At 40.5% G+C, this 27137-nt stretch overlaps 2 protein-coding genes across 6 annotated transcripts; both read right to left on the bottom strand.

Annotated features, from left to right (window-relative positions):
• Positions 1-1668: 1668 nt before the first annotated feature.
• b3gnt9 (UDP-GlcNAc:betaGal beta-1,3-N-acetylglucosaminyltransferase 9) lies at positions 1669-8725 on the bottom strand. Of its 4 annotated transcripts, none has more exons than XM_037766606.1 (7): positions 8551-8725; positions 7016-7438; positions 6777-6896; positions 4837-5262; positions 3884-4125; positions 3534-3789; positions 1669-3449 (listed from the first exon to the last, which is right to left on the bottom strand). In XM_037766606.1, exons 2-7 carry the CDS (start codon positions 7121-7123, stop codon positions 3105-3107), a joined length of 1497 nt encoding a protein of 498 aa, XP_037622534.1. In that variant the 5' UTR covers positions 7124-7438; positions 8551-8725; the 3' UTR covers positions 1669-3104. The 4 variants fall into 4 exon arrangements, with proteins under 4 accessions (XP_037622534.1, XP_037622537.1, XP_037622535.1 ...); XM_037766609.1 differs by having other exon boundaries at positions 4837-5259; XM_037766607.1 differs by lacking the exon at positions 8551-8725 and adding an exon at positions 7705-7798.
• A 1252-nt stretch (positions 8726-9977) lies between these two features.
• bbs2 (Bardet-Biedl syndrome 2) lies at positions 9978-25777 on the bottom strand. Of its 2 annotated transcripts, none has more exons than XM_037766599.1 (18): positions 25614-25777; positions 25106-25240; positions 24100-24327; positions 21804-21929; positions 21382-21444; positions 21062-21139; positions 20764-20868; positions 19220-19306; positions 18909-19044; positions 18156-18295; positions 17547-17676; positions 17278-17449; positions 17070-17199; positions 16796-16915; positions 14540-14677; positions 14152-14264; positions 12246-12394; positions 9978-11189 (listed from the first exon to the last, which is right to left on the bottom strand). In XM_037766599.1, the coding sequence occupies exons 2-18, from the start codon at positions 25220-25222 to the stop codon at positions 11083-11085; spliced, it is 2139 nt and encodes a 712-aa protein (XP_037622527.1). In that variant the 5' UTR covers positions 25223-25240; positions 25614-25777; the 3' UTR covers positions 9978-11082. The 2 variants fall into 2 exon arrangements, with proteins under 2 accessions (XP_037622527.1, XP_037622528.1); XM_037766600.1 differs by lacking the exon at positions 25614-25777 and adding an exon at positions 25395-25496.
• Positions 25778-27137: the final 1360 nt, after the last annotated feature.

Genomic DNA, 27137 nt, shown 5'->3' with positions numbered 1-27137 from the left:
GCCTGAGCCAGACCTGGGCCAGCCCTAACTATAAGCATTAACAAAGAGGAAAGTCTTAAGCCTACTCTTAAATGTGGAGAGGGTGTCTGCCTCCCGGACTGAAACTGGGAGCTAGTTCCACAGAAGAGGAGCTTGATAGCTGAAGGCTCTGGCCCTCATTCTACTTTTGGAGACTCTAGGAACATGGCATACTATATTACGACATTTTTCTATGACATATTTATGACATACTATACTATGACCTTTTTATGGAATTTTATGGCATACTATACTATGACATTTTATACTATGACTTTTTTATATGACTACTACTACTAATGTTACTACAACAGCTACTACAACAACTACAACTACTACTATTACTTGATTTGATAGTTACCAAATGTTTGTTCCATGCACTCCAGTTCTCGTCTCCTCCAGGCCCTTCAAGTCCCTTTGTTCATTCAGCAGTCTGGACAGAAAACAGTCACATTTATACAAACATTTACAAAACATATACAGTCTCTCTTGCTCCAATAACAGAACCTGTTCACCACTTTTTAAACAGACTTTTTGCATCAGTTTTCATGGACAATAAATTCAAATCTTGTACAACACCTTGGGTCTTTTCTCTTTCCCTCCGTATACACCTTTATGAAGCAGGTTCATGGGGCAGCTGTCCCTGTGACACAATAAAACAATACATGATCAAATTGGATGTTTGAGCCAGATGTAATACAATTCCCTTCAGGCGATCCTGAGATATCGATTTCACAAGAATGGGACGGATATATGGTCACAGTGACCTTTGACCACCAAAATCAAATCAGTTCGCCCTTAAGTCCAAGTGGACGTTTGTGACAAATTTGAAGAAATTCCTTCAAGGCGTTCCTGAGATATCACATTCACAAGGATGGGACAGACGTGAGGTCACAGTGACCTTGACCTTTGACCACCACAATCTAATCAGTTCATCCTTGAGTCCAAGTAGACGTTTGTGCCTAATTTGAAAAAAAATCCCTCCAGGCGTTCCTGAGATATCGTGTTCACAAGAATGGAAGGGACGTATGTATGTACAGCCTGATAGACGGAAAAACCCCAAAACACACACTGGACATTGCTAACAAACATTTCTGCTGAGCAGCTGGCTGGCTGTAATGACAGCACCAAAGGAGAGGGGAGAGGGAGTTGGAGTGGGTGCTGTTTCCACATGGTTTCTCTTGCTTTTTTTTATATATATAACATTAGTTTTCAGACTGTAAAAAATGGAGGTGTATTGGTATAATGCCTTCTGAAAATGTGAGGACATGTATTTTTAATATAAAATCCAGTGGCCCAGAAATGAAAACGCTCTCTGATCAACTCTACTGTGCTTTTACACCTTACACTGTAGTGTGCGTGCATTCAGGCTTACACTAAGACGTCGCATCTCACTTTCATTACTGAAGCAAGTCGGATACCATGTTGTTTCGCTTAACAACAGACATAACAATGAAGACCTTTGGATGATGTGTGAAGCTAATCTTGTAGCTGCATTTCTTGTTAAATTCTGTCTCAGCTATAACAGGTTTGCTCTTCCCCAACCAGGACGACATTGTTTTGGCACTTCTTTTCGGCAAACTTCTTGCCAACCGGGCCTCTGTAAGAGGTTTTGGCAGGAATTAATTAATGAAGGAAGGAAACATTCAGTTCCTTGTAGCCCTAGACATCTACTAACCTTTATTCAAAAAGCACATTCAGTACACAGGGTTGTGTGGTACATGCAAAGTATTGATGGAGATTTTCCCTTCAAAACATTTTAACTTTAACATTTAAAATCAAACTAGCTGTTGGTGTTAATACACTTTTTGATGAGTTAAACAGAGTGCAAAATCTAAATAATGAATTAAATTAAATTAAATTGGGGATCACAGTTATTACAATTCATTCTGAGGGGAACATGAATGTGTGTACCAAATTTTATGGCAATCCATCCAATATATGTTGAGGCATTTCACTCAAAACCACAAATGGCAACCTCATTGTGGGATCATCAAAGTTATTAGCACACATCCTCTCAGCACCAATGAAATAGTGGAGACATTTCAGTCTAAACGTAGAGCCACACAGCTAGCATGGCAAAATGGGCACCAGCTGCAGTCCAGAGCACATGAGCTTGTTGAACAATCACACTAATAGACAATCCGTTTCGATCTGTCTAGGTCTGTGAACATGTTTTGCTGTTGAAATGCAGTTACATTGAACATTTTGAAAACATATGAGGTTAAAGATATGAAGAGTTTTTTAACAAAAAACAGAATTACACATACAAAAAATCAAATCATTATAATTATAGTAATAATAGTGTTCACATGAAAGTACACATCTGACTCCTCAAATAGCAGACTTTTCCACAAACATTCAGCAGAGGTTTTGTGTGTGTGTGTGTGTGTGTGTGTGTGCGCGCGCGCTATGGTCCCAGCTGGTTCCCATTTAGGCTTCATTGTTTGCCCTCCAGGGAACAGATAGTATAACTGACCATTTGTGCCTCTATCCAGCATAAGGGAGTGAGGAGCATCTCTGCTAGTGATTCACGGTGAGAACACAAAAAGTCCCTACTGTCCTTCCACGCACCCAGTACACACATCCATCTCCAGTCCTGCTGTCCTCACAGTCCAATGTGAGTCAGTATATTAACAATGTTGAGGTCTCAGACACATGGGTGCTTTTACGCTTGGATGAGGTTAAACCAGCTAACCACATGTCGTTATGTTGTCCTTATAGATCTTACTATGTCTCTGTGTAAACAATTATAACACAATACATTCTGAAGAATAAACATTCAAAAGTCACAATCTTCTTTGCAAATCAAGGTCTTGCTGCATGGTTGTTCACTGTATGAATGCACAGATGGGCTTGGATGGCAAAAGCCCAAATTCTCTTTGGGCTTCCTCGCTGAAAAAATCTGAAGTCTTTGCCAATTCATTTCCCCAAAGATGATCTACCAGCTTGGATAAAGTCTCATATAACTCAACTGTGCTTTTGAACACATCACAAACCTTTGAAGTTGCCCACAGATCCTGCTTTATAACCGTTTTGTCCTTGCTAGGGCTTTTGCAGATCCCACTCGGCCCTGCAGGGAGTCACTAATGTGTGACAAACACCTGCTTCTCACCGTAGTCCTTCTCTACTCCTGTCGTTACTCCCATCTTATCCTTCCACTTAAAGGGCCAGGATGTCGGGCTAGTCCTGTTGTGGCAGCTCAGCTTGGGGTCGTGCAGGAGGTTCCACATGAGCCAGATCTGAGGAACACTGAGGCTGTGAACAACCATTAGTTCCCTGTAGAAACAGGGGTCAAAGGTCTGAAGGTGGGGTGCTGCAGATGGTCGGGGAATTCCGAAGGTCCGAAAGCCCTGGTGGCGTGATGGTTTGACTCCAATCAGCTGGAGGCACATTCCCAGAAAGACATCATCAATGGGGAACAACTCCACCTGGAAGTGAAAAAAAACATTATAGATCAAAGAATTCTAAAAACTGACACACTAAAATATTAAAACTGTCGAACTGTGAAGTACCTGTTGACAGGCAGAGCTAAGTCTCCGAGCCGTATGTCCCGACATGACAAACCCTCCTCCCCCTGCGTAATTCGGGTACAAACCCCCTCCATAAACAAACTCTGGCACATAGTATTTGGAACTGCGCCGGCGAATGGGTTTAGCATGGATAATAATATCACCAACAAACAGATCCTTGTCTGGCTTTTGACCTTGTAGCATCTCTAGTATATTCTCCACATTAACATACACATCAGCATCACCCTTGAAGATGAATCTGTATGAGAAGAGATAATAGGAAGAGCATCAGATATGAATCACATTAAGCTAAGAATCAGTTCAACTCCTGATTTAAGCTTATAAACACTGACTTGACGTGAGGACAGCTGCTGTTAACCCATTCCAGAAAATGTGTTTCCTTCAGTGTCAGGTTGAAGAAGGTGTCTTCAAAGTCCCAAAGCAGGATATCCCTAAAGGTTTGACTCTCGTAGGTCAAGAGCCGATCCCACAGAGGCAGAGCAGTCCGATTCCTGGGAACCCCTAGCAGGAAAACGGTACGGATGGTCACACCATTTTGGATAAGTCCCTCTTTACCCCATGTCCGACGTACCACCTAGAAATAATTAAGTGCAGAGAGAAAGAGATTATTTTGCTGACCAAGAAATTGACTGAGTGAATAAAATGTTTTTGATTTTGGTATCAGAAGTGTTCTGTCCGAGTAGTATTGACCAATCAACTTTGAGCAGGCTTTAGCTGCATGCAGGTTAACACTCTTGTGTGGAGAACAAAAGAGGCGCAATGCATTGGCCATCGGCTATCATCTGACAGTGATTTATCTTTCTATTAATCTCTATAAACAGATCTGTATATGAATGGAGATATAAAATCCAATCATGGCTGTCTCTCAAATCCAACTGCATTCTTGTGACAAATGTAAGTCCAATATTCACTCTCCTTTTAGCTCTAGTTTTGGTCACCACCAATTCCTGAAGGAAATATCTGGCTGCTAAATGCTCCACTGTGTTCACAAGCTAGTTGCTAACTTTGTCCGTCTGCTGTTTAGTGCTGGGCAGGTAGTGTACAGTGGGTCTATCAGAACTTTTTTCACTGAAAACAGCCTCTGGCTGCTACAATGAACTACACTGAGAGCAGTGAGAGTAAAACAAAACAGCAAAGATGCGTGCCGTAAAACAAAAACAACGAGCTTTAAGACACTAAATAGCTTGGGTGAAAATTTAGCCTAATTTCTGTACTAATTCACAACAAATTTTTCAAAAGCGTACATTTTTTGGCAATGTCCTACATACAACATGGCGTATTTTACCTGACGTTTATCAAAATCTGCAGGGATGGATTTCACCGCAATGAGCATGTAGGGAGTAGTAGTAGACCCTTTACTTCCTCCTCCTTCTTCCACCACTGCTCCTCCGATGTGACATTTGTCTGGCTGGTCTATGAGCAGCTTAAAGTTTCTGTTGTCCTTTTCTCTCAGATAACCCTCAAAGTCAAAAGGTGGCATTGTGGGCAGGGGCTTGCCAGCGGCCTTAGTCGGCACAGCATTCTTCCGTCGCGACTTGGATTTCCCCTTAGATTTAACCTGAGGTTTGGACTTAGACTGAGGAGGTTTGGACTTGGGCTGCAGTGATTTGGTCTTGGACTGAGGAGGTTTGGCCTTGGGCTGAGGAGGTTTGGACTTGGGCTGGGGGTTGCAGGGAGGCAGCTGTGGCTCTGAAGGGCTGGATGGGATCTGCTAATTAGGAAAAATGATGTGAGACAGAGGACGGAGGACATTCATTATAACAAGTACATGTTATCTTAATGAACATATAATAAAGTTTTATGTGAAAAAGAAAGGTCAAAACTAAAACAACTAATATTGAAAACTAGTATCATAATTTCTGTTTATACTGCTCCATGTTTATCTCTACCAAGTTCATTATAAAATGTGTTGGACCCTCTGTGGATCAGTACAGATGGACATTCACGCAAACATAAATACAAACATACTGTGTGTACATACACTGATGCACTCTACATATGCAGTATGAATATTCAAACAGCACATATTGTACCGTGCTCGAACACTGGTTGTGGATTTCAGCTCAGCAGTAAACACTGTGAAAACAAGGCAAAAGTGAGCATGGCTCACATACCCCCGTGCACTGCTTGACCCCTACTAAAGTAGGGCCAAAGGTTTTGCCCTTTTGGAAAAATGTCAAAAATTTTGGTCACCCTGGACTTCTATTCACCAAAAGGCACAACTAGACCGCACTGTCAACCATCAGACCAAATTCGAAGTTCCTAAGTTAAATAAGTTTCAGAGTTCTACTCCGGAAAAACAAAATTGAAGTCGAAAAAAATCACAGTTTTTGGCCAAAATTTCAAACGTTTTGGGCACCCTAGACTTCTAACACCCAAAAGGCACAACTAAACCACACTGTCAACCATCATACAAAATTTGAAGTTCCTCAGTTAAACAGTTTCCGAGTTCTGCTCCAGAAACGAAAGTGTGACACGCAAACGGACAGAAGGACGGACAGACATGCGGAGTGCAATATACCCCCGACTACGTTGTCGCGGGGGTATAATATACAATTAATATGCTCTCCTCAAAGCCACCAGACACCAGTCAGGCAACAGTTATTTTACCTCGCTGATTGTCGTAAAACACTTGCTCCAAAAACTCCACAGAAACCAAATAAAACTCTTCAAAACCATCTTTGTTAGTCTTTCCGCTGTTGTAACAAACACCAACAGTGGTTTGAAAGTTTGAAAGAGAGACTAAGTAACAGATGCAAAAAAAATAGGTAACCAGCGTAACATTTTTAATGTTTACTAACCCTGCTTCTGGTGTGGCCGTACTCGTAATGGACAAGGAGTCTACAGCCTATTTTCAGCAGACTTTCCCGTGTTTAAAAATTTAAATATACATGCTAATTTTGGTGGAAAAACGGTATAACAGAAAGCACCTTTCCCACTGGACAAAAAACCCACAGACACCCGCTAACATCTGGCTTTAGTCTTCAGTGGGAAAGGTTAGCATCGGCATTCATTACCGGGACAAATTACTCTACAGTAGTCACGGGTATTTATCGGCTCCAGCTCCGATCGGTAGTGATGGAAACATGACACCGGGGTGGAAACGCTCATTTTTAGTGCACCCATTATCATTATACCCATTATACATTATGAAGATATTTTGATTCTGAAACCTACATGCAAACAAGCACATACATTCACAACTTGAATCATATCAGCTCATACCCCTGGAGACTCCTGGCCTACTTTAGCCCTACTGGCACCCAGTAAGGTCCTGCTGGAGCTGGTAGAGCCATGGAAATCCAGCCTCCACACAGGCCTGTCCCACCCAGAGGAAAGCACGGCCTGGAAAAATTGGTGGGATTTCATGGGACATGGGAAGTGGACAGGTGATTTTAAAGAATTTATGAGAAGGAGAAGGCTGTATTGTCTAGTTCCTATGCTGTGAGTGGGTCCATCCTTACCTGGCGGGCATAGAGCAGCACACAGAAGAGCACCAGTAGCATCATCGTGCACAACACATCTCCCTTCACATGCAGGATCCTCCTCATTGCTGCGATCTTCCTCAGCATCTTCTGAAGACACTGACTTCAGTTAAGTATCGAACAGGACTGCAGTGGACAGGGACGGCTGCAGTTCATGCTGCTTTGCAGACAGCAGTGGAGGCTGATATAGACCAGATTTGAGTTTGCAGACTACTCTGCAGAATTTGATGAAGCGATGTGGCGATTCTCCTTCCTACGCCCTGCTGCATTGCTAAACATCACCTCAAACAGTCTTCAAACTTCACAATTTGTCTGTAAAAAAAACTCATATCACGGGATGTACGTCCATCGTGTTGGGCTTCATCCTCCCCTTCTCCTCAGGCACCAATGGGTGGGGGCATCCTGGAAAACAACACATTTTCATTAACTGTGATGCTCCCTGTTGCAAAGAGGATATTGATACTTCTTGTCCCTTCCCCTCTTCTCCTAAGGAGGATGAACTTTGCCTGGAAGTGATTGTGAAACCCTCTCACATCTTCTTTTGAGGAATAAAGGCAAAAAAAAAAGCAAATACGATGCACTAGAGTCTAGTGCATCGTCTTTTCTAGACCAAAAGACACAGCCAAACATCTACTTTCCCTTCCAATTTTAATACAGTGCTTACTTACGTCTCAGTAGCATGGTTTTTGTCATTTGGAGTTCAAAAGGTGTCCTGGCATCTTTGCTGAAACTGGCTAAATGTGATGCTGAGCTTTGAACATATATGTTCAAAGCTCAGCATCACATTTAGCACATTTATGATGAAATTACTTTAGCATTACACAATAAATTGGTATTATTGTAACTGGAAAATAATGTGTTGAATCAACATGATTCTTTTAAACAGTCTAATGTGAATTAAACATTTTGGTTTGATGAGCAATAATTGATTGAGAAAAAGAAGAAAATGATATTGACATTCTGATCATGTGGGACCGATGTTCACATTAAAATCAAGTAAATCCAAAGGACTTTTTTTTTCAGTGTAGTTACCTGCTGCACATCACCTTGAAGCAGTTACCGTTCGAGGATAAACAATATAAATTATTAATATTCAAAGTTATTGCTTGGTGATGAAATTGCAATCACCAACATGTCTTTTCCTCGATCTCCATCTATTCCGTTCAGAAGGGGGAGTGTCTGTCTTATGTAAGTGAGTATGAGGGTACCAACTCTTTCAAAGAACACTGTGTCCCAACAGTCTTTTTAATATGCGGACATCCCTAAATGATGCCCTGTTATATATGTGACAGTCTAATCACAGCTATCTGTCTCTGTCAAACAGCAACACATTCCTCAAAAGCATGACCAACAAGCCTCGCAAACTTCTTGCGCAGTCTAAAACAGAAAGTGACCAATCCTTTCTCGCTCTATATTCCGCATGTTTCACAGGATCAACAACAAGTCTGCTCTGGTTTTTATAACCACAATAGTTAGGAAATGTTCCCTGGTTAATGCAAGTCATTCAAACTTACCAGACCCAGCGGAGGGGGAGGTCAAACTGGAAACATCTGGGCTGAGGATGTGAGGAGCTGCAACACAGCCTCCTGCTCTGCAGACACAGAGACTGATGTCCAAAAGTTTCCAAAGACAAAGACCCAATGAGAGAAGAGGAGAGACTGTATATGAGCGTGTGTGTGTGTGTGTGTGTTGGTGACGAAGGTTACAAAGAGTTACCTGGCGCTGAGCCTGTCTTCACGAGCTGCGGTTGCCTTCAAGTGCTGTAGGAAATATCCAAAGATGCACTGTCAACGAAATAAACTCGAGTGTAGGAAATTATAAATTCATTTTTAGAAAGATTTTTTCTTCATGTAGGGTCAGCTATTCAGGAAATATAACTAACACGGCCTGTTGTCAGTTTTAGGTTCAACGTCTCTGTACAAAAGTAACTGATTGTTACAAACACTGTAATTATGAGCGTGTCTCTGTAAGGGAGTTATACCCATATAATCTGAATACAGCATAGGATATTATATTTAATAATCCTTTTTTTTAATATAAATTACTAAAAAAAAGGTGTGTAGTATATAAGTAGTTTTACCAACAACTCATCTGTCAATTCGGAAGTACTTACTAGAATTTATCGGGATTTATGAGCCAGTTGTCAGAGGGACGAGCTAAGAAGGAGCCCTTGAACGCAGCATCTTAGCCTGACCACGTGACTAAAGCTGGAGCGGAGCGACTTGAAGCCAGATGCCAACACAGCAAACTGAGGAGGATGAAGGAAGAAAGAGATGAGAGGAATATAAATCAAAGTGCAGAGTTAAAGTCATGATAATGAGTCATGTCCTTTACTAGCTGGTCTCTACAAGGTAGTAAAAGATCAAGGCCAGCTAAATAGTTCACTAGTTTAAGCAACACACACGCACGCACGCACGCGCGCACGCGCACACACACACACAGCATGAGCAGCAGTGATAGTTATTTATGACTATAGACTGGCTCTTTACTGAACCATATGTAGCGCCTATAGAATGCAGCTCGTAAGTGAACATGTGTGCATCCAATCAGAACTATTCAGAAAGTTGGCAAGATGAGGTTGGAAAAGCTGAAAGTACAAAGTGAAAATTTTTCTGTGGGGTTTCGGTCTTTACAACTTGCTGGATACAGGGTATAGTACAGCTAAACTGACACAAATATATAAATAAAACACCTTTGAAATATGCAGCATAAATGGCAGATGTATGTCCAAAAACTGGAAAGTCACATTTTTCAATTCATCATGATTTCTCCTCTCACTTCTTCCCCCGTTATTATACATGCAATGGCCCATTGGTGTATTCGGTCATTTCAAGCCCATGCTGTGCAGCCAAACTTTGTTCCAACCTGTAGCACATTACTTTAAACTCTAGCAGAGATCCCAAAGTTTAAAAAAAAAATAAAAAAATACCAAATACAAAGAAACCTTTAAAACATAAGTTAATTTAATAATAGTTTTCTGCAACAAACACACAATTACATTTACAATCTCTGTGTACAATCTACAAAAGGTAAACACACATCGTTGGTCCTCTGTGACATCCATTCATTTAGAATAGTTTTCTTTGGCTACAAACAGCACACAAACACAAACAGCTGGGAGCAGAGACCTGAGTCTGAGAGGGCGGCCGTCACAGAACTATCGGGGCCACCAATGATTTCAATGGCACGACTCTCTGAGAGGAAGCTGCTCTCTATCTCGCTCCAGCTGTGCTCTCTCTAAACATCACTGTGTCAGCTGGATTAAACAATCACGGCGCTGATCCAGCAGATGGTCATTTTCTAGTCTTTGTGGAAACGGACAGTTTCTTTTCTGAAGTTTAAACATTTCTTAGACAAATGTGCAACGCCACCTGGAACACCTCTAGTACATTCAGTGAACATTTGGCTAACTACTGATGTTATCAGACAGATTTACGTGAGCATAAAACTGAAGAAAAGGTCTAATTTTTTGTTTTTCCATGAGGTTTAGACAGCAGCAATATGTTGAACCTTGATTAGATTAGATTAATGGATTAAAATGAATTCCTCTGAAGCACCATTGATTCAGAATATCTTTGTTCCATTGCTTCCGAGAAACAGTTTGGTGGAAGCACTCCACTCCCCCTTTTGGTCCAGCTGAACTCTCTAACAGTTGCGTCACTCCTGCCTGCATTCCACTAATTTTGACAATTACCTAGCTAAGCTGTAACTGCACTAAATTGAGCTCTTCCAAGTGCACTAAATCCATGGTCGGCATTTTATTTCTGTGAGCTAGCAGAATTTCAAGTTTTCACATAGAGTAAAAGTATTATGGTGCTGGTGCCAAATGTTGCTGCCAGGCTGTTGCTTATTCTTAAATCCTGGAAAAAAGATTGATTAAGGCTACAACAGCGTCCCTTTTCATGTCCACGTGTAGTTCTCGTCCCATCATTCTGGGGAAACTTCCTTGCTGGTGCCACGCTTAAAATAGATAGATTACAGTAATGATCAGTTGTGCTTATACTTTAAATATATTTGTCCATTCCTGCATCCCACCACTTCCACCCTCAGGAGGATGCAGTGCCGGCTCTCATGATCCTGAAGAGCGCGTTGACGTTATTGCTCTTGATGGCGTCGCGGCAGGCAGAGATCACTTGGTTCTTGGGCTTACCCACTGAGGAGATGGAGGAACAGCGACAGACAGATTAATATGAGGCGACAAGACAGGTATGCAAGATGTAACAACACATAAAAGGATGACACAATTGCTTTTAAGCTTTTAAGCTTCTAAACTCTGTTCATTTCCATTTGATAGTGAAATCAGTATGCCTGTTTTGTTTTCTTCTTAAGGATCCCCCAATACACTTTGTTATTATCGTTGAATACACATATACATATATGTACAAATGAGGGCTGTCAAAGTTAACGCGGTATTAACGCGTTAATGCAAAGTCGTTTTAACGCCACTAATTTCTTTAACACAGTAACGCAACTTGAGATTTTTAGGTTTTAGTGGGCTCAGTTTTAAAGGTAAAGAAGATACTGGCATCATATGAAACTAAAAAACCTAAGGAATCCATTGTTACCAACCATGTCATACTAGCTTGTCAGGAAGAACGCTAAATAACGCTCCAAACGTGCGCTAAAGTTTGTCAAGGAAAAACTGGCATGGTCATTTTCAAAGGGGTCCTTTGAGTTCTGACCTCAAGATATGTGAATGAAAATGGGTTCTATGGGTACCCACAAATCTCCCCTTTACAGACGTGCCCACTTTATGATAATCACATGCAGTTTGGGACAAGTCATAGTCAAGTCAGCACACACTCCGTCTCTGTCATTCTTGTCTCACACCTCAGTCCTGACAATTGTGCTACTATAATTCATAAAGTTGGCAGGTCGGGTTGGGTCGGGTTTGGTTGGTTGAGTAACGCATATTTTGACATGTTGGGTGGTGCGAATTGTCTCTCACAACGGACCAGATTTTGACAAGATTGACTAAAATCACATAAATGTTCAATATAATCTGATGACTAAACAGGACTAAGATTAAAAAAAAATAGCTGACAAAATTAAGAGAGAAAAACATTCTGACTAAAGTTGAATGACTTTTTGGTGACTAAAAGTGGACTCCAAGCCTGTCAGCCCACATACAGTACTGTTGTTAAGGAATTGTGTATGTTACAGTACATCTTACACATGCACTCACACACACAAACACACAGTGGCCTACCTCGGAGTCTACCAGCCCGCTGTATGGCCTGGTTGACAGACTTGAGGCAGGCCAGTAGTGCATTGTGGTTGTTAGAGCGGATTTTATACTCGTTGATCAGATCCCTGTTTAGATCGTACAGCTCTCTGTAACGCTTCTTCATAGTTGTCCTACAGAGGGCAAGACAGAAAATCAGAGAGAAAGTATGGGGGAAAGAGGGAGAGAAACAGTTAGTTGGTTTGGTCCTGTGGTAAAAAAAATAAATAATCTTATATCAGTTTAATCAACATATATGATGAAATACACATTTGGTTGCAAGTTTTTTTGTTGAAACTGTTTTAGAGAGGTGTTGATTCAATTTTGTGGTCATTTTGGAGGCTTGTGCTGTAGTTGAATTGTAAATTATACTAAGAGGGATTTATAATATTTTGCCCATCCCGTTTATATCAGTGAGGGTACATTAAAAATTAGTAACACCTTTCATTATAACACAATACAATTCAACAGGACCACGAACTACAGCCTCCAGAAAACAATTTCAAGAAAGACTGAACACTGTAACATACATGAAGGTAGGATTTATTGTAGAACTGTTGTATTAGACTGATTAGTTTTAGCTAGGTGTACCTAATAAACTGGCAACTGAGCGTATTTGTTTTTGGTACAATTGCTCTGTTTCAGAAGATGATAGTTTTTTACATTTCAGTAATATTGTAAGGGGAAACTTTGCCAATTGCAAATTTGCAATGTGGGCGGTATGTGCAAATGAACAATGTTCGGCTTCCCTTCGTGTTGCCAGCGCGTGGAGCTCCCCGCTCATTTGCTGGTGAGGATCCGCCAGATTACGCGAAAGGCAATCGACTTTAATGATGGCTTTTTCTATTTGATGCCTTTAAACAAGCATGCACAATACCACGGCTCCGACTCTGGGCGTGGCTGACCTAAATGGCACGCAGCCTTCAAAAATTGTTATCGATGCAGGGGCGGACTGGCCATCGGGAAGCTCTGGAATTTTTGTGGTGGGCTGGTCTTTCTTTCTTTGTCAACCCAACACACACATTTAGCAGGAAAAAAAGTCATCAGCAGTCGTTGTGTGTGGCCAGTGTTGTGTCGAGTACTGTTTCCCATTGGTATGTGTTTCCCCCTACCTAAACCTGAACCAACCCTTAAAAAAGAGCCGGTGTCCCGCCCCTTCCGGTGGACCACCACGGAACCTTATTTAAGAAAAAATATGAACGTGACCAACGGCGAGAGACAAATAATTTCTTGATCCCGTTTGGATTGCGCCATGAATTACACATATGATGTTTGTCAATTTGAAAGATAATTTTAAGTCAAGAAAGTGGCAGTTTGTTGTAAAACTGTTTAAGTATGAGACTGAAAATACGTAAACAGAAAGACTACACACCCAAAAGTCGTGTCTCACTCGCTGAGGCTGTCATAGCTCAGTTAGCTAGTTAGCTAGCTAGGGTTGGTGAAGTATATTGTGCAAGACGAGAGATGTAGCTCACTGAGCGGTTTCACACAAAACTAAATGATACTACGACAAACCTACGACAAACTGAGACTGTCTTGACTTGAAAAAATATCTTTTAAATTGACAAACATATGTGTGATTCGTGGTGCAATTCAAACTGGATCAAAAAATATTCTTTATATTGTTCTATCATATAAACTGTATTAGTGTTAAAATTACAGCCAGCTTGTGCGCTCCGGCTGCTCGCATTAAAGGGTCTCTCCATCTCAAAGTCCCGGGTTGAATTTCGGTCCCAGTCCGCCCCTGTATCATTGTCAATATGTCTGCTGAAAAAGGTCTATAACAGAGAGTTTAAAGTATTGCCCATGTGTATTTCACATATTATAGTATTTCACAAGGATTATAAATGAGACCAGTTTAATATAGTCTGTGCATATCGTGGTAACTCACATTTCACCCATAAGGCGAGCGTCCTCTGCTTGCACCAGCATGTTTCTGATGTAGTTGGAGTGGTCGGCCATGGCTGCAGTTAGCTTCTGATGGACAGAGTGGAACTCATCCACCTAGCGTACAGATATTTAAGACTCACTATTAAACCACAGCACCACCACCAACAACAACAACATTCTCTCTCCTGACAAATAAATAATTTATCACATTCAAGGCTGACTTCTCTCAGCCTTGGCAAACCTTTTACACAGGGTGCTGTTGAAGTCAAAACTGTAGTCATAATGGACATGTACAGGTCAATGTACATGTGACGATGGACGGAAGGTATTGTGTCTTGGAGTATTAAATGTTTATGACACCAGAAGTTTCAATCTCATTAAAGCCAAACCTCAGTGAGTGTAGTGCGTAGCTCCTCAAAGTATCCGGGGAAGTCTGCTTCTGCTGACAAGTCCTCTATTGCCAGGAAGGAGGCGAGTGATTGGACCAGATCTCCTGCTAGGTCGATGTCATCGGTTCTCAGAGTGATCTAATTGGGCAAATTAGAGATTAATCAACTGTCTGATTTTAGCTGATTTAAAGGAAATGCCAAGAGCTATTGTAACTTTGTGCCAATTAACATCAATATTTTGCTTGCTCTTGATAAGGTAAAGTATTAATTATTTACACAGTCACAATTGATGTTTTAAAGGGTTAGCTCGGATTCATTAAAGTCAAACAATAACACAAACTAACCAATCGAGGTAGCGGAAAAATAGTAACTCCTGTGTTCTGCGCGGTAAAATTTCTCTATTTGTCAATGGAGTGTGGTGGCTTTGAAGAGAGCATAGCTGGATATAACGACTTCAGTTCCTCGTCAGAAAGGCTGTCTGACTGCAAGGTAAACTGGCAAAAATATTCGAAATAGAGCATACTCTTAAACTGACCATTTTTCAGGTGGGCTGTTTTACTAGGTGGCAAAACTATGTTTTGCTGCTGCCCCTGTCCACAGCAGTACATTGCTTTGCTTCCATGCTGGTACTCCTGTCTGCTTCTCCAAGCTGGGGGCGTGCCGACCGCTATGAAGTCAGATCAGCCTCAATATTAATGAATGCACACAGAAGGATTTACATGTATTTTGTAATTTATATATAAATGACTCTCTCCACAAAAATATTTTTCAATGCACACAAAAATAGTTATCATTGTATATAAATGTAAAAAAAAAATCCACACATAAAAAATAAGGTTAACAAATATATTTCTGGTGCACACACAAATATTTCTTGTTTTAAATAAATGCAATAGAAATTCACATATATATGGGTTTAAAAGTATTTGCAAGTTTCATCAAAAACATATTTGGATGTTGTTACATTTATATACAAACTGTTGAACCTGCATTTACAAACTGCTTGTCATTTGTGAACTTCATCGCATTTGTGTGTGGGTTGTTTGAGACTCCCCTGACATGCACCGATTTTCTGTAGCCAATCAGATGTCTCCCCACGGGGGTACGATTTAGGTCATGCACAGGGTGAACATCAACACAAAAAGTAGTTAGATAGCTAACTTTGGAGAAGTGGTCAAAACATTTGACTTGTGCACCCCAGCTAAGTTTTGAAACAATCAAACATGGGCAGATAAGTCTGTAAAGATCCCCAAAAGAATCCAATCAAAGAGATACAGCAACTGGATTGAAGGTTACATCCACGATGTTGAAGGTGAGACCACCGGCACCCGGCGTGTTGCTATTGACAGCTGGCTAACGCTAACGCTAGCTGGCTGATGTAAGCTTAGCTATTTGTTTGCCAAATGATATATGTTTGTCAGCTGAATGAGGTCTGGCAGACTGTATAACATTTTCATTTTGGTTTCAGTCAAAGTTGAGGGTAGCAGCACCATAGCAGTCAGGGATGCACAAATCAAATGTTTGAACCACTTCGCCAAAGCTAGCTGTCCTCTCTACATACAGTGATGACTCCATACATACATACATATATACAACAATATATATTTTTGTGTGAAGTGAAAAATACTTTTGAGGAGAGAGTCATTTATATATAGATCACAAAATACATTTGTGAATACCTCTGTGTGTATTCATTAATATTGAGAATGATCTGACCCTATAGACCGCCATCGACTGTAGGTAATACACTGACTATGATAAGTACCTCATACATCCCCACTTCAAAGACTCAGAACTATCCCTTTAATGTAATTAATTAAATTGACTTTGCACTTGTACTTACTATGCAATTTCACTTGCAGCTACTTGCTACTAGACAAGATAATGCAAGACAAGTTTGGGGCTGTGTATGGTATGATGAATGAAATGCATTAGTGAGTTTTGTCCAAAATTAGCTAAAATGTGAGAGTTAAACTGATGATGATTATGATGGATGACGATGATTTTTCAAATAGATTATTATTATTATTATTATTGCTAAATAGAAAGTCCCATTGATTTCATTGGTAATAGCAAATCACAGTGACTTCAATGTTTACGTTTTGAGCTGCAAAGCTCAAGCACTTGCAATTTGATTCTCTTGTTAATGTAAAGTTAAAGCTGGCTGAAAAAAATGTACAAAAGTGTAACATCAAACAACCACTGATTCTGACTGAAGCTTATAGCTAAACACATAACTGATGTGTGTGTTTGTACCTGTCCATTGCTGGCCATACTGATGGACAACAGTCCCCCTCCTCTTAGTGAATTAAAAGTGATGTCAGGACTGTCTACTCCTTCTGGAAGCAAGAAGTTCTGATTCAGCCACATCACCACCTACACGCAAACACACACACAAACACACACACACACACACACACACATATAGATTTGAATTAGCAAACATATATCAGCATGTTATTGCCTTGAACATCACAAATCATTCTTCCTATTGTCCTCTGTCTTCCTGTGAGAAACTCTGACAGCCTACCCGCTGCGGTCGGTCGTTGATGCTGAAGGTGACCCTCCCACTGGGCGGAGCAGCTGAGGAGTCAACAGTGATGTCATACATTGAGAAACGAGGCAGCTGACGAGTGATTTCAAACACGTGGAATTGGGTGCTGCAGAAAACAAAATAGAGATTTTAATTACATGGGAAGAAATATACAATACATCCTTTACTTACTCACACATCCTACCTAGTTTTCCCTCCAACAAAGGCTTTGATGTGCAGATCTACTGGTATGTCTTTTGGGGGGACAATGGGGACTCGGACACAGCCTGACAGGTTCTGGACGCTTGGGTGGACAACGTGACTCTCCCCCTCAAATATCCCCTCTGCAAAGATGAGCACTGCACGGATAATGGTTTCTGGAGAGGATAAAACAGAGATTCAGGGATTTGGGACTTAATGTTTACTCAGTCCTCGACATGCTTGAAATTCTCAGCTTAAGTGCTAAAACACTACCATTTGGTGTTGAAATGCTGAGCTCTACATGAGCCTTCTGATCCTCTGTAGCAGGTCTCACTGACAACGCTGTCTGGAGCTGAGTGTTGGCTGGTATGACACCCACCCCGCTGTTTGTCTCTGACACACCCTGAAACATTGTACAGTTTGTGTGGATGTTAGCATATACAATAATATACACCCTAATGTCGATTAAGAATCATGTGATGGTCTATATGAAGTCTGCTATCTCTGAAACAAACGGGTATGAGGCCAAAATATGATGAGAATAAAATTGTTTATTCTCATCAACTGTGTGATTTTGTTCAGCAAACATGGTTGCGACGGATTCTGTGTATTTTGAAACATCTTGAGTTCAAAGTTGAGAATCTGACTCAAGAAAAGAGCCAGGAGGTCATCAAAATCAGTAAAATGAACCAAAAGGTAAAATGAACATCTACATATCGCCATATTCAAGGAACAAAATCTTTTTTAATTTATTTATCTTTGAATATATTTCATATATTTCAATCATATTTGTAATATCTTTACTTTTGTATAATTTCAAACTGTTAAAACAAATACAAACTTAAATGAAAAATAAATAAATGATGGAATAAATATATGTACCTTGGCATTCTCATCATAGTTGCGTAGCTCCAGCAACAGATTCTGTCTGCGTTGGCTGAGCTCTCTAATGAGGTCCTGTTCAGCACTGGAGTCCATGAGATTCCCTTTGAGGTCTTTACTGGCTGGCAGGTAACCACGGACTATAAGATACACACATTTACAACACTGATGACATCCTCATCCAAGCTTAAATGGTCAGTTCTCCCAAATGTCTGAATTAACTTTTTAAGCTTTACACCTTTTTATGTGGATGTCCAATCAGTTTTGATGGTAAATGTAGTCAATTGAAGCAATACATTTCTCAGTGCGTGCTATATTGACCGAAAAAGCGGAGTTCTCCTGTTGCAAAATCTGCATCCAGCGCCGTCATTTGGCGTGACAAATGACGGCGCTGGATGCAAGATGGATGCAAGGAGGAACTACAGGCTATTTCAGCTTGGATTTCTAGTTTCCGTGTCTGGGTAGATGGGGAGTGTGCTAGAGTTGCCGCTCAAACACAGAACTTCCCAAACCTGTTGTAAGTTCCATTGTTTAAATAAAGCATATATATCACAAACGCACAATATTTTGTCTTTTGGAGGATGCATTCTTTTCGAATTTTTGGGTTAAATTAATTTAATTAGAGCTGATATGAAAGGACAGTAAGTATCACAAAACAATAAATCAACTCGTCTATATTTAACCAGTTCCAACATGTCTTCTTAAGCATATGTAGGCAAAAAAGATACAGGCAGACACAGCCAAACAACATACCCTCTCCCTCTATGGAGGTGCATATTAGTTGTTTCTGGCCATCCAACCTGTAGTCTCCCTCCACCACTCCGGCCACAGAAGAGGAGAAGTTGTCTTTGAAAATGACCTCGCCTGTGCGGTCGCTGCGAGCATCAATCTGATATAAGAGGGGAATGTGATCAAAGACTGAAGACTAGCTAGAGATACTGTGAATGAATGAAACAATGAATGACTTGTTGTGTCCACAAATGTAATTACAAATCAGATTTCTGAAGTGTGAGAATTGTTTGTTGTTGTTTCTAAATGCCAGGCCTGCCAGGTTGTGAGCTGACCTTTCCATTGGACCAGCCAGTGATAAGCTCCACCACCCCATCAGCATTCAGGTCAAAGGCATGGATGCTCATTGCATGATTCTTAGACTGATTGGGGAGAGAAAAAACACATTATTAGAAAGTAAATGGAGACATATTACATTTAAGGTATGGGTGAAAATGGTACTTAATTGTCAATTTCGGTATATTTCAACCTGGATGCATGTTTTTGTGCGTAAGTGACTAACGGGAACAATATTTTTTTTAATTGGCCCTGTATTAAGGGAGAGCGCTGTATCCAGCAGCCTGGAAACGAGCTGCAAGGGTAAGTGATGTAATGTTTTGTTTACTAAAAGTGTTTGTTTTTTTCCACTGACAGGCTCAGATTGTTATTATAAGTGTCTGACAACATTATGAAAAGGACAATACAGAGAAATAAAATGTTTTCTTTACCTTTCGCTTGATCCGGTCTGTTTGTTATTGTGTCCAAGTCCCGCTCAAGGAGAAGTCTCGTTGTGAAATCTGAATATCTGTATACTCTGGCTCAAATAAAAATGGGCGGCCATTGAATTCAAAGACCTTGTGCACATGTTTGAAATCATCGAAATATTCAGCCATGACATTGAAAATCTTTTAGATAACACTAAGCTACGCTTTCTGGTCAAAACAAAAAACTCTGCCCGGCTGGCACTCGCATTTCCCCCATGGATGTATTCCACTATTCAACCAGATTTCAGAACGAAACTTCTCCTTGAGCGAGACTCTTTCCATAATGTCAGACACTTATAATAACAACCAGAGCCTGTCATGGCGAAAACAGGCACTTTTAGTGGACGTAAATGATGATGCCAACTTGCCCCCATAGAATCATATTGCAGCACGTGAGCAGCTAAAACACTCTCCCTCAATACTGGACCAATTTCAGAAATTGTTGATTGTTAAACCTATTAGTCAGTTAGACACAAAAACATTGTAAAATAGGATCCAAGTTGAAAAATACTGAAGTTACCCTTTAAAGAGTGTGGAGTCAATCAATTAAAATATCATGCAGGCTCAAATGGTTAAGGACATGTAACAAGATATCGGACAGTTAGCATGATAATAGACATAAAAGTGACGGACACAGACATAGAACAAATAAAACTAACGCCGTTTCACACTGGATGCGGAAGCACCGCAAAAGCAGTAGCCTGGCTGTTTCCACATGAAGAGCATTTCTCTGCTTCGGTCAACAAGCAATTCTGCTCCCCTGGAGAGAGAAAATAGACCAGATGCTGAGTCTATCACTAAAGATCACGAGCTGGGCGCATCCTGTGTGAACAGCCCGATTGGTCAACATGGGTGCCCAAAGGAAGCAGGCAGCGCTTCTCTATTGAATCACAGCGCTTCTGCGTCCAGTATGAATCTGGCGTAAGGTTTTCAGAGGGAAAGGCTGATGGAAACAGATATTACACCTACACCCACCAAATGCCAAATATTTGAATTGTAACTACTAATGTTTATTATTTCTGTCTTAGGTCAGCCCCTCTTGTCCAAGACGACACTATCATAAATGACTGCGGTACCTTAATTCTCCAATAGCGAGCGGTGCGGTCATAAACTCCCACAGTGCCATTGGCCAGAGCATAGCCAAACCTGCTGCCATGCATATGGCACAGTGATGTTACTGTCTGTATGGGGAAGGACAGAGGGACATTTATAACAGTGCAATGGTGATTTCAAGTATTATGGTGCGACTGTCCCCTGTACAAAACACAATTTAGTGTTTAAAAAACACGCTGTTAATACAATACTGTCAGTATTGATGGATTTTCTCTGGAGTCAATAAGCTTAAAAAGAGTGAGACACATTTCATCCATTTACCTCATTTTCAGTCATCTCAGATACAAGCTCATCCTCTTTGAACACCCTGATGTCAAAGTCTTCCGATCCTACCAGGAGCTGTGAACAAAATACACACTTGCGGGCTACATTTTTTTGGAATCAACAAATTATCATGTCAGTATGAATGAATCTTTCATTTAACTCGTATCTATAGTTCAGAAACAACTTTAAACATTTTCAAAATAGAGAGCTATAGAAAATGGGATAGAGATAGGAGGAAGACAGGCAAACAAAGCTCTGGAATCGGACGCAGCGACTACACAGCATGTGTCTCAGACTGCCAGCCTTTCAGGACTTACCTCATTTTTCCCATCCCCAGTGAAGTCACAGAGCACCACAGACCTGACATTATCGCCAGTTACCTAAAAACAAGACACTTCATGAATACGTTCATTTAGTTGATTCAGCCAAGGAATGATTAATCTTGACAGGGAATGAAAATAATCATAATGACAAAAATTGCATTCACTTGTCTACTTGTGTAAAATGAATACGCTTAATCAAATACATTTGGCAAATTATTTTGTCCAATACGTGGCTAGAAAATTGTTGGATATGCAGAAATATAACAAATGACAATATGCTGTTGACAATCAAACCAGTTACAGTTTGATGAAGTGTTACTCTCTCATGAGTTGTGCGTTATATTGCTATTCAATGAAACCAACTCCTTGAAAGTATTCTGATTCTGATATTAAAATGTTGCCTTGCTGTTACTTACTGTCCAGAAGTGGTCATTGCCCTCATAGTCAAAGCCTTGTAAGGCGCAGTTCCCTCCAATGATGGCAAGAGGAGTTGAGATGTCCCCGAGTTTCCCCAACACAATAGCATTGGCCCCATCTGTCACCTACACCCACCCACACACACACATAGAAGAAATAGAAACAAAGTCCTTTAAGATGAAATACTGTACAACATGCTGACAGCGAGGCTCCTCTCCAGTTGGTGAAGCATTGCTGCTTGAACCATTCTGACATTTTTTTTCTATTTTTAAAGAATTCAGTTCTACACAGACACAGCATAGCTGCATAGATGTGCTCACTCCAGTTGTCTATTTGTCAGCAAAATCACTCAAAAAGGAACAGGAATCAGTCTTCAGCAACGTACTCAGATTAAAACTGGGGTAGGCAGTATATTTGTGGCATCATTGGGCAAAAAATCCATAATAACCTTTCATCATATTGTAATTCAAATGTTCTGAGAGAAAACGAGACTTCCTCTCTTGTTTTCAGGCTTTAGAAAATCTAGCCCGTGACAGGAGACTTTGGCAAGTCACAGGTCATTTCAGAGAGAGAGCGTTACTATTGGCTGTTCTACAAATGCAGATGCATATATATCCTGCAAGATACAAAGTAACCCTAAAAAAGGAAGAAGGACTTATCAAGAAGAGAGTCTGACATTATCAGCGAAGTGTTTCAGAGATGGAGAGAAAATGTTGTTTTTAGTTAGCTAATAGTCTTCTGCTCGCCACTGCAGCACAACGTCTACGGTTAGCAGAGAGTTAAATTATTAGCAGCATTTTCTCTCTACATCTAGAGAGATGAAAACAGGATGGTAATTAGCATAGAATTGCTGCTATATAACGGCATCAGGATCACAATGATGATCGGGATGTTGGAAATGAATGACTAGTACTTGTACAGGTTACTCTATGGAGCACATGCATATGCCTGTGCTTGTCTGGTGGGAGGGGTTTAGGACAGAGAGGGGAGAGAGGAGAGCTGCAAGAGCAAGGCTTTATTTCCAAATTCAGGCGGGGGGGATTTGTTGTGCCTTTACCAGAAAACTGCCTACCCTGGGGTATCACTTGAATTACAATATGCTGAAAGATTATGGAGTTGCCCAATAATGCCAAAAATTGGGCAAAGAAAATGCTGCTTCCCCCAGCTTCAAGCCATATATTCAAATCATATTGCTTGTAAACTTTTGGGAAGGAATTACTTATAATAGCAAACACAAAAAAAATATTTTTGCCATTTATGATTTATTTTTACCATGATTTTTATTTTGGCAAGAACTCAATAATATATTTTGGCATAATATGTTCTATTTCATGTTTATACTGTACTATTTTACACATAGCCTACTGTAACTTCCCATAGACCAACATCTACCAAAGCCAAATTAATCAGCACTCACAAGTCACAGTCGCTTGCTTGCAATCATCATTGCAACATGGTTGTGCATGTTGCAACACTTGTGAGATCTTCTGGCTTCCCAAGTTGGCAATTTGGCCAGGAAAACTACTTGCTCGTATATAGCAACAAGATCAAGGCAGTTGAGATAATCATATGAGGTTCCCTCATCAGTCCCAACTTCTCTTGGGACCACTACTTGGACAGTATCTTGACTGTTTCTCATGCTCCAGTTCTGCCTTTAAATGATCTGATTCATAAATGGCACAAAAACTAATTCCTCACCATCAGTAGTCTCAGGTAGATCTTCATTTCCAGAGCAGCTGTCACATTAAAACCCTCCAATATCAAAGAAAATACTGGTATGCATCTATACCTGATACCCAGGTGCTGCCCCATTTTGTTTCTGTGACAGAGAGCTAAAAACAAACTTTGTCATCATTGTGTCTGTATTTATTCATAGTAACAGTGAGACAACAGTGCCATCATCAGGTCAAAGAGGACAACACAATAAAACAATGTAACACTCTTCCATACCTTGGGGTTTACCAACATTATAAACTTTTTAGAACATTAAAATAACAATGCTTTTTATCGTTTTTGGCACCAGGACACTATTAAAAACAAATAGTTTGTGGACTACCATGATGTTGAGTGTTTGATTGTGTCATCTAGTGGTGTAATGTAGTCCCGGGTTGCTAAAGACCCGAGGCATGCATTCAAGGGTTAAGCAGAACTTTTTTTTTACAAAAAACACCTGTGTTAAGTGATAACAAGCAATATACAGTGTTCATTGTTTCATCGTCTTAGACTCCACTCCCGGTAAGACCTACCACTACATCCAAATGTATCCCTCCACTTATTCTCCTCAGTTCCACTCACCTCTCTGTAGAATATATCAGCATTGTCATGGACATCATAGGCCAGCAGGTTGGTCTGGGATCCCACCAACAGTGTGTCCCCAGTGGTGTTTGGTCCGAGCGTTCCTGCCGTCAGACAAGTGACTGCCTGGTTGATGTTGAGGAGTGAGATGTCAGAGTCTTGTGTGCTCTGGCTCAGTCGGTGGGCCACAGGTCGCTGACCACGAGCATGGGGGTTATGGATAAAAACCTTTTCGAGAGAAACAGAGATAATTCAGGGCATGAGGTGGAAACATATAAAGTATGACGTATAGTAAGCATTAAAAGTAAGAGAGGTATTCTATAATCCAAAGTGAACGTGTGTTGTAATGAGTGAAATCTATAAGAGATGTGGGGAAGTATTGTAAAGTGGTTGCCTGGGTCCAGACCTTTGAATCTGCCCACTCAATTCTGTTTGATATCAGGCAGGTAACGTGGGAGAATACAGAAACTATGTGTAAGTAAAAGTTCAGAATATGGTTACTCTCTTTCCACAATGTTATAACAAGGCCACAAAAACATGGGATTTGTAAATAAATACCAGAGAAAATTATTTAGCATGCACTCACTACTCAGAGAGCAACCATGCTATACAATCTAGTTTTTGCTCATTACGAATTCACCAAATATATGTTGGAACAGTGAAAATGTTCGTTCATTCATTATAGTTAGAAAAATTTAGGAAAATGTAATTAGAGTATATGTATGGCTCAATAAGGAAGCTGGTTAATAATGAATAATTGACTTATGGAGAAGGGGTAGGATTAAATAAGTTTATACTTCTTCTCACTCCTTTTCGAATATGTAAATCAAGGCATCAAGTGTTGACAATTTATTTTTCTTACGCTTTTCATTGTATGTAAATACTACTTGTTTCTGACTGTCCACTTGTTGGTATGATCATTCTTTTTCTTTATTTTTTATTTTCTTTATTTTTGTATTCTACATGTTCGAAATACATTTCGAAATTAAAATGTTCATCCCCTCACCTTTCCAGCCTGTGTGGCTGCAGTAAGGCATGGGTGGACTCCATCAAATTTCCCAACAGTCACCATGCGAGGGTTGATCTTGTGGTTCAGCTTCAGTGTGAATATGGGGACCAACATGGTGCCTACTGTAGATCCCTAATCAGAGCCAAGAGAAGACAAGCAGACAGACAGTAGGAGGCACTTTAATATTTCAGTTCTTTTTAGAGAGTAATTTGTGAAAATAAGCACATAACAGGCTGTCAGGTGACAAAGCGTGGTTTTGCCTCACTAATGTAATTACAGGCTTTACCAGACACCCAGTGGAGAGTCCTGTTGCCTAGCAACACAGAGTGGCAAGCTAGCTAAAGCTGTTCATCTGGCTAATCTCTCTCTGGTTTAATGGTTTACTGCAAAATAATGACAATTATACAACAAAACGACACCACGTCACTGGCTGCAATATTGCCGGAAACAACTCAAACTAAAACACACGAGATCACACCGTAACATGTAGTGCAAACACTCTCACCTGACCCCCTCCTCGGCTGCAAACGTTGGATTTTGGTTCAGATGAGCTAACCAGCTAATGAGCTAGCTGGATAGCAGCGATAGTCTGCCAACAACTACTTCCGGTCTGCTGTTTTCAAAATAAAAGATTCTGGTTAAGTTCCTACATAGGACTATGATCAGTGGTGGCATGCAACTAAGTAGGCCTACATTAACTCAATTAGGCTACTGTAATTACTGAGGCACTTGTACTTTTCCTGAGTATTTTCCTTTAATCTTACTTTATACTCTTTATATCCCCGTAGACCACTTACACACCAAAAAACTGACAATAACCTGATATTTTCAGTTGGAATTTCATTCATTCATTCATTCATTCTCACTGTGCAATATCATTTTCCACTTGTGCAATGTTGTTAATGGTCTGTTTACTGTCAATACTGTATATACTGCTCCTATTTTTATACTTCCTTCTATTTAAATTGTTCATGATTTGTTACACTTTGTTTAGCTCTTTTTTACTGTGTTAGCTGATGCATCTTGTTTTTTGCACTATCCCCTTTTCTGCTGTACAATGCAAATGTCCCCACTGCAGGACTAATAAAGGAAAATCTTATCTTATCTTATCTTATCTTACTTCGATTCCATTTAAATTAAATGGGAAATACACCCATTTTCAAAATTCATACATGTTATTCCTATGGTCTAATGGTACGTGTCCACAGTGGCGTTTTTTATCGCGAGGGGATGCGACGCTTCCCAACATTGGACGCTTGGTGTGCTGTCCCTAGAAACAAGGCACTCGGCTCCTGATTGGACGAACGTTTTCCCTCCGTTGGCTGCTGCTCAAACCGGAACCAGTATGGAGGCTCGTTTGGAAACTATCTTCTCTTATTTCACGTAAATAGTTCACTGAAATGTGTTTCTGAAAACATTTGAGGCGAGAAATAATCCATGCAGTTGATGAATCTGTCTTTATTTTGGCTCGACAACGTTTAGTTTAAAAGATTATCGGGAGTTTCGAGAGGCGGCGCGTCGCGTCGGACGCCCGTGATTTGCATAAAGTAGCCAGGACTTCAATTTTATGCAAATGAGGAGCGGGCTTCCTGCACGCCTAGTCTCTCCAATCGCGACGCCACGCTACCAGAATGCATTGCGCGGCTGCTTACATAGACAATGAATGGGGAGCGTGGAAAGCACGGAACCTGTGGACACGTACCATGAGACACTCCAAAAAATATTAGTAAACATGAAAAACTCTCTCCCAAATCCAAAAACTAGAGTGCTAAAACTCAAACTTGTGATGTCATTGGGTATAAAGTCTGGAACTTCTCTATAGATAATGAATGGGAGACTGATTTTGTGTACCCAAATAATGACTGTTTTATTTTTTATACCCAAATGAGCTTTATTCTACTGTAGTCAGTTCTGAAACAGAAAATGTTCCCATATACTCAGATCATTCCCCTGGGTGCTCTCAGTGTCATCTAGAGCATCTCTCCCAATGCATTATTTATGGAGCACTTCCACAATTTAAACCCTTTGA

This window comes from Sebastes umbrosus, chromosome 4 (assembly GCF_015220745.1).
Source record: "Sebastes umbrosus isolate fSebUmb1 chromosome 4, fSebUmb1.pri, whole genome shotgun sequence".
Lineage (NCBI taxonomy): Eukaryota > Metazoa > Chordata > Actinopteri > Perciformes > Sebastidae > Sebastes > Sebastes umbrosus.
The sequence above is the reverse complement of the archived record's forward strand: the minus strand, read 5'-3'. Positions and strand labels throughout refer to the sequence as shown.

What these genes read in the sequence shown, in the direction of transcription:
- b3gnt9 (XM_037766606.1), bottom strand. Translation starts at nt 7,123, where the DNA reads ATGCTGAGGAAGATCGCAGCAATGAGGAGGATCCTGCATGTGAAGGGA. An exon ending in TGCTGCTCTATGCCCGCCAG is followed by an intron (nt 6,897 to 7,015) that starts GTAAGGATGGAC and finishes CAATTTTTCCAG; the next exon opens with GCCGTGCTTTCCTCTGGGTG. An exon ending in TAGGCCAGGAGTCTCCAGGG is followed by an intron (nt 5,263 to 6,776) that starts GTATGAGCTGAT and finishes TTTCCTAATTAG; the next exon opens with CAGATCCCATCCAGCCCTTC.
- bbs2 (XM_037766599.1), bottom strand. Translation starts at nt 25,222, where the DNA reads ATGTTGGTCCCCATATTCACACTGAAGCTGAACCACAAGATCAACCCT. An exon ending in GTATGGCCAGCAATGGACAG is followed by an intron (nt 14,678 to 16,795) that starts GTACAAACACAC and finishes TTGCCCAATTAG; the next exon opens with ATCACTCTGAGAACCGATGA. An exon ending in GCTCGCCTTATGGGTGAAAT is followed by an intron (nt 12,395 to 14,151) that starts GTGAGTTACCAC and finishes TGCCCTCTGTAG; the next exon opens with GACAACTATGAAGAAGCGTT.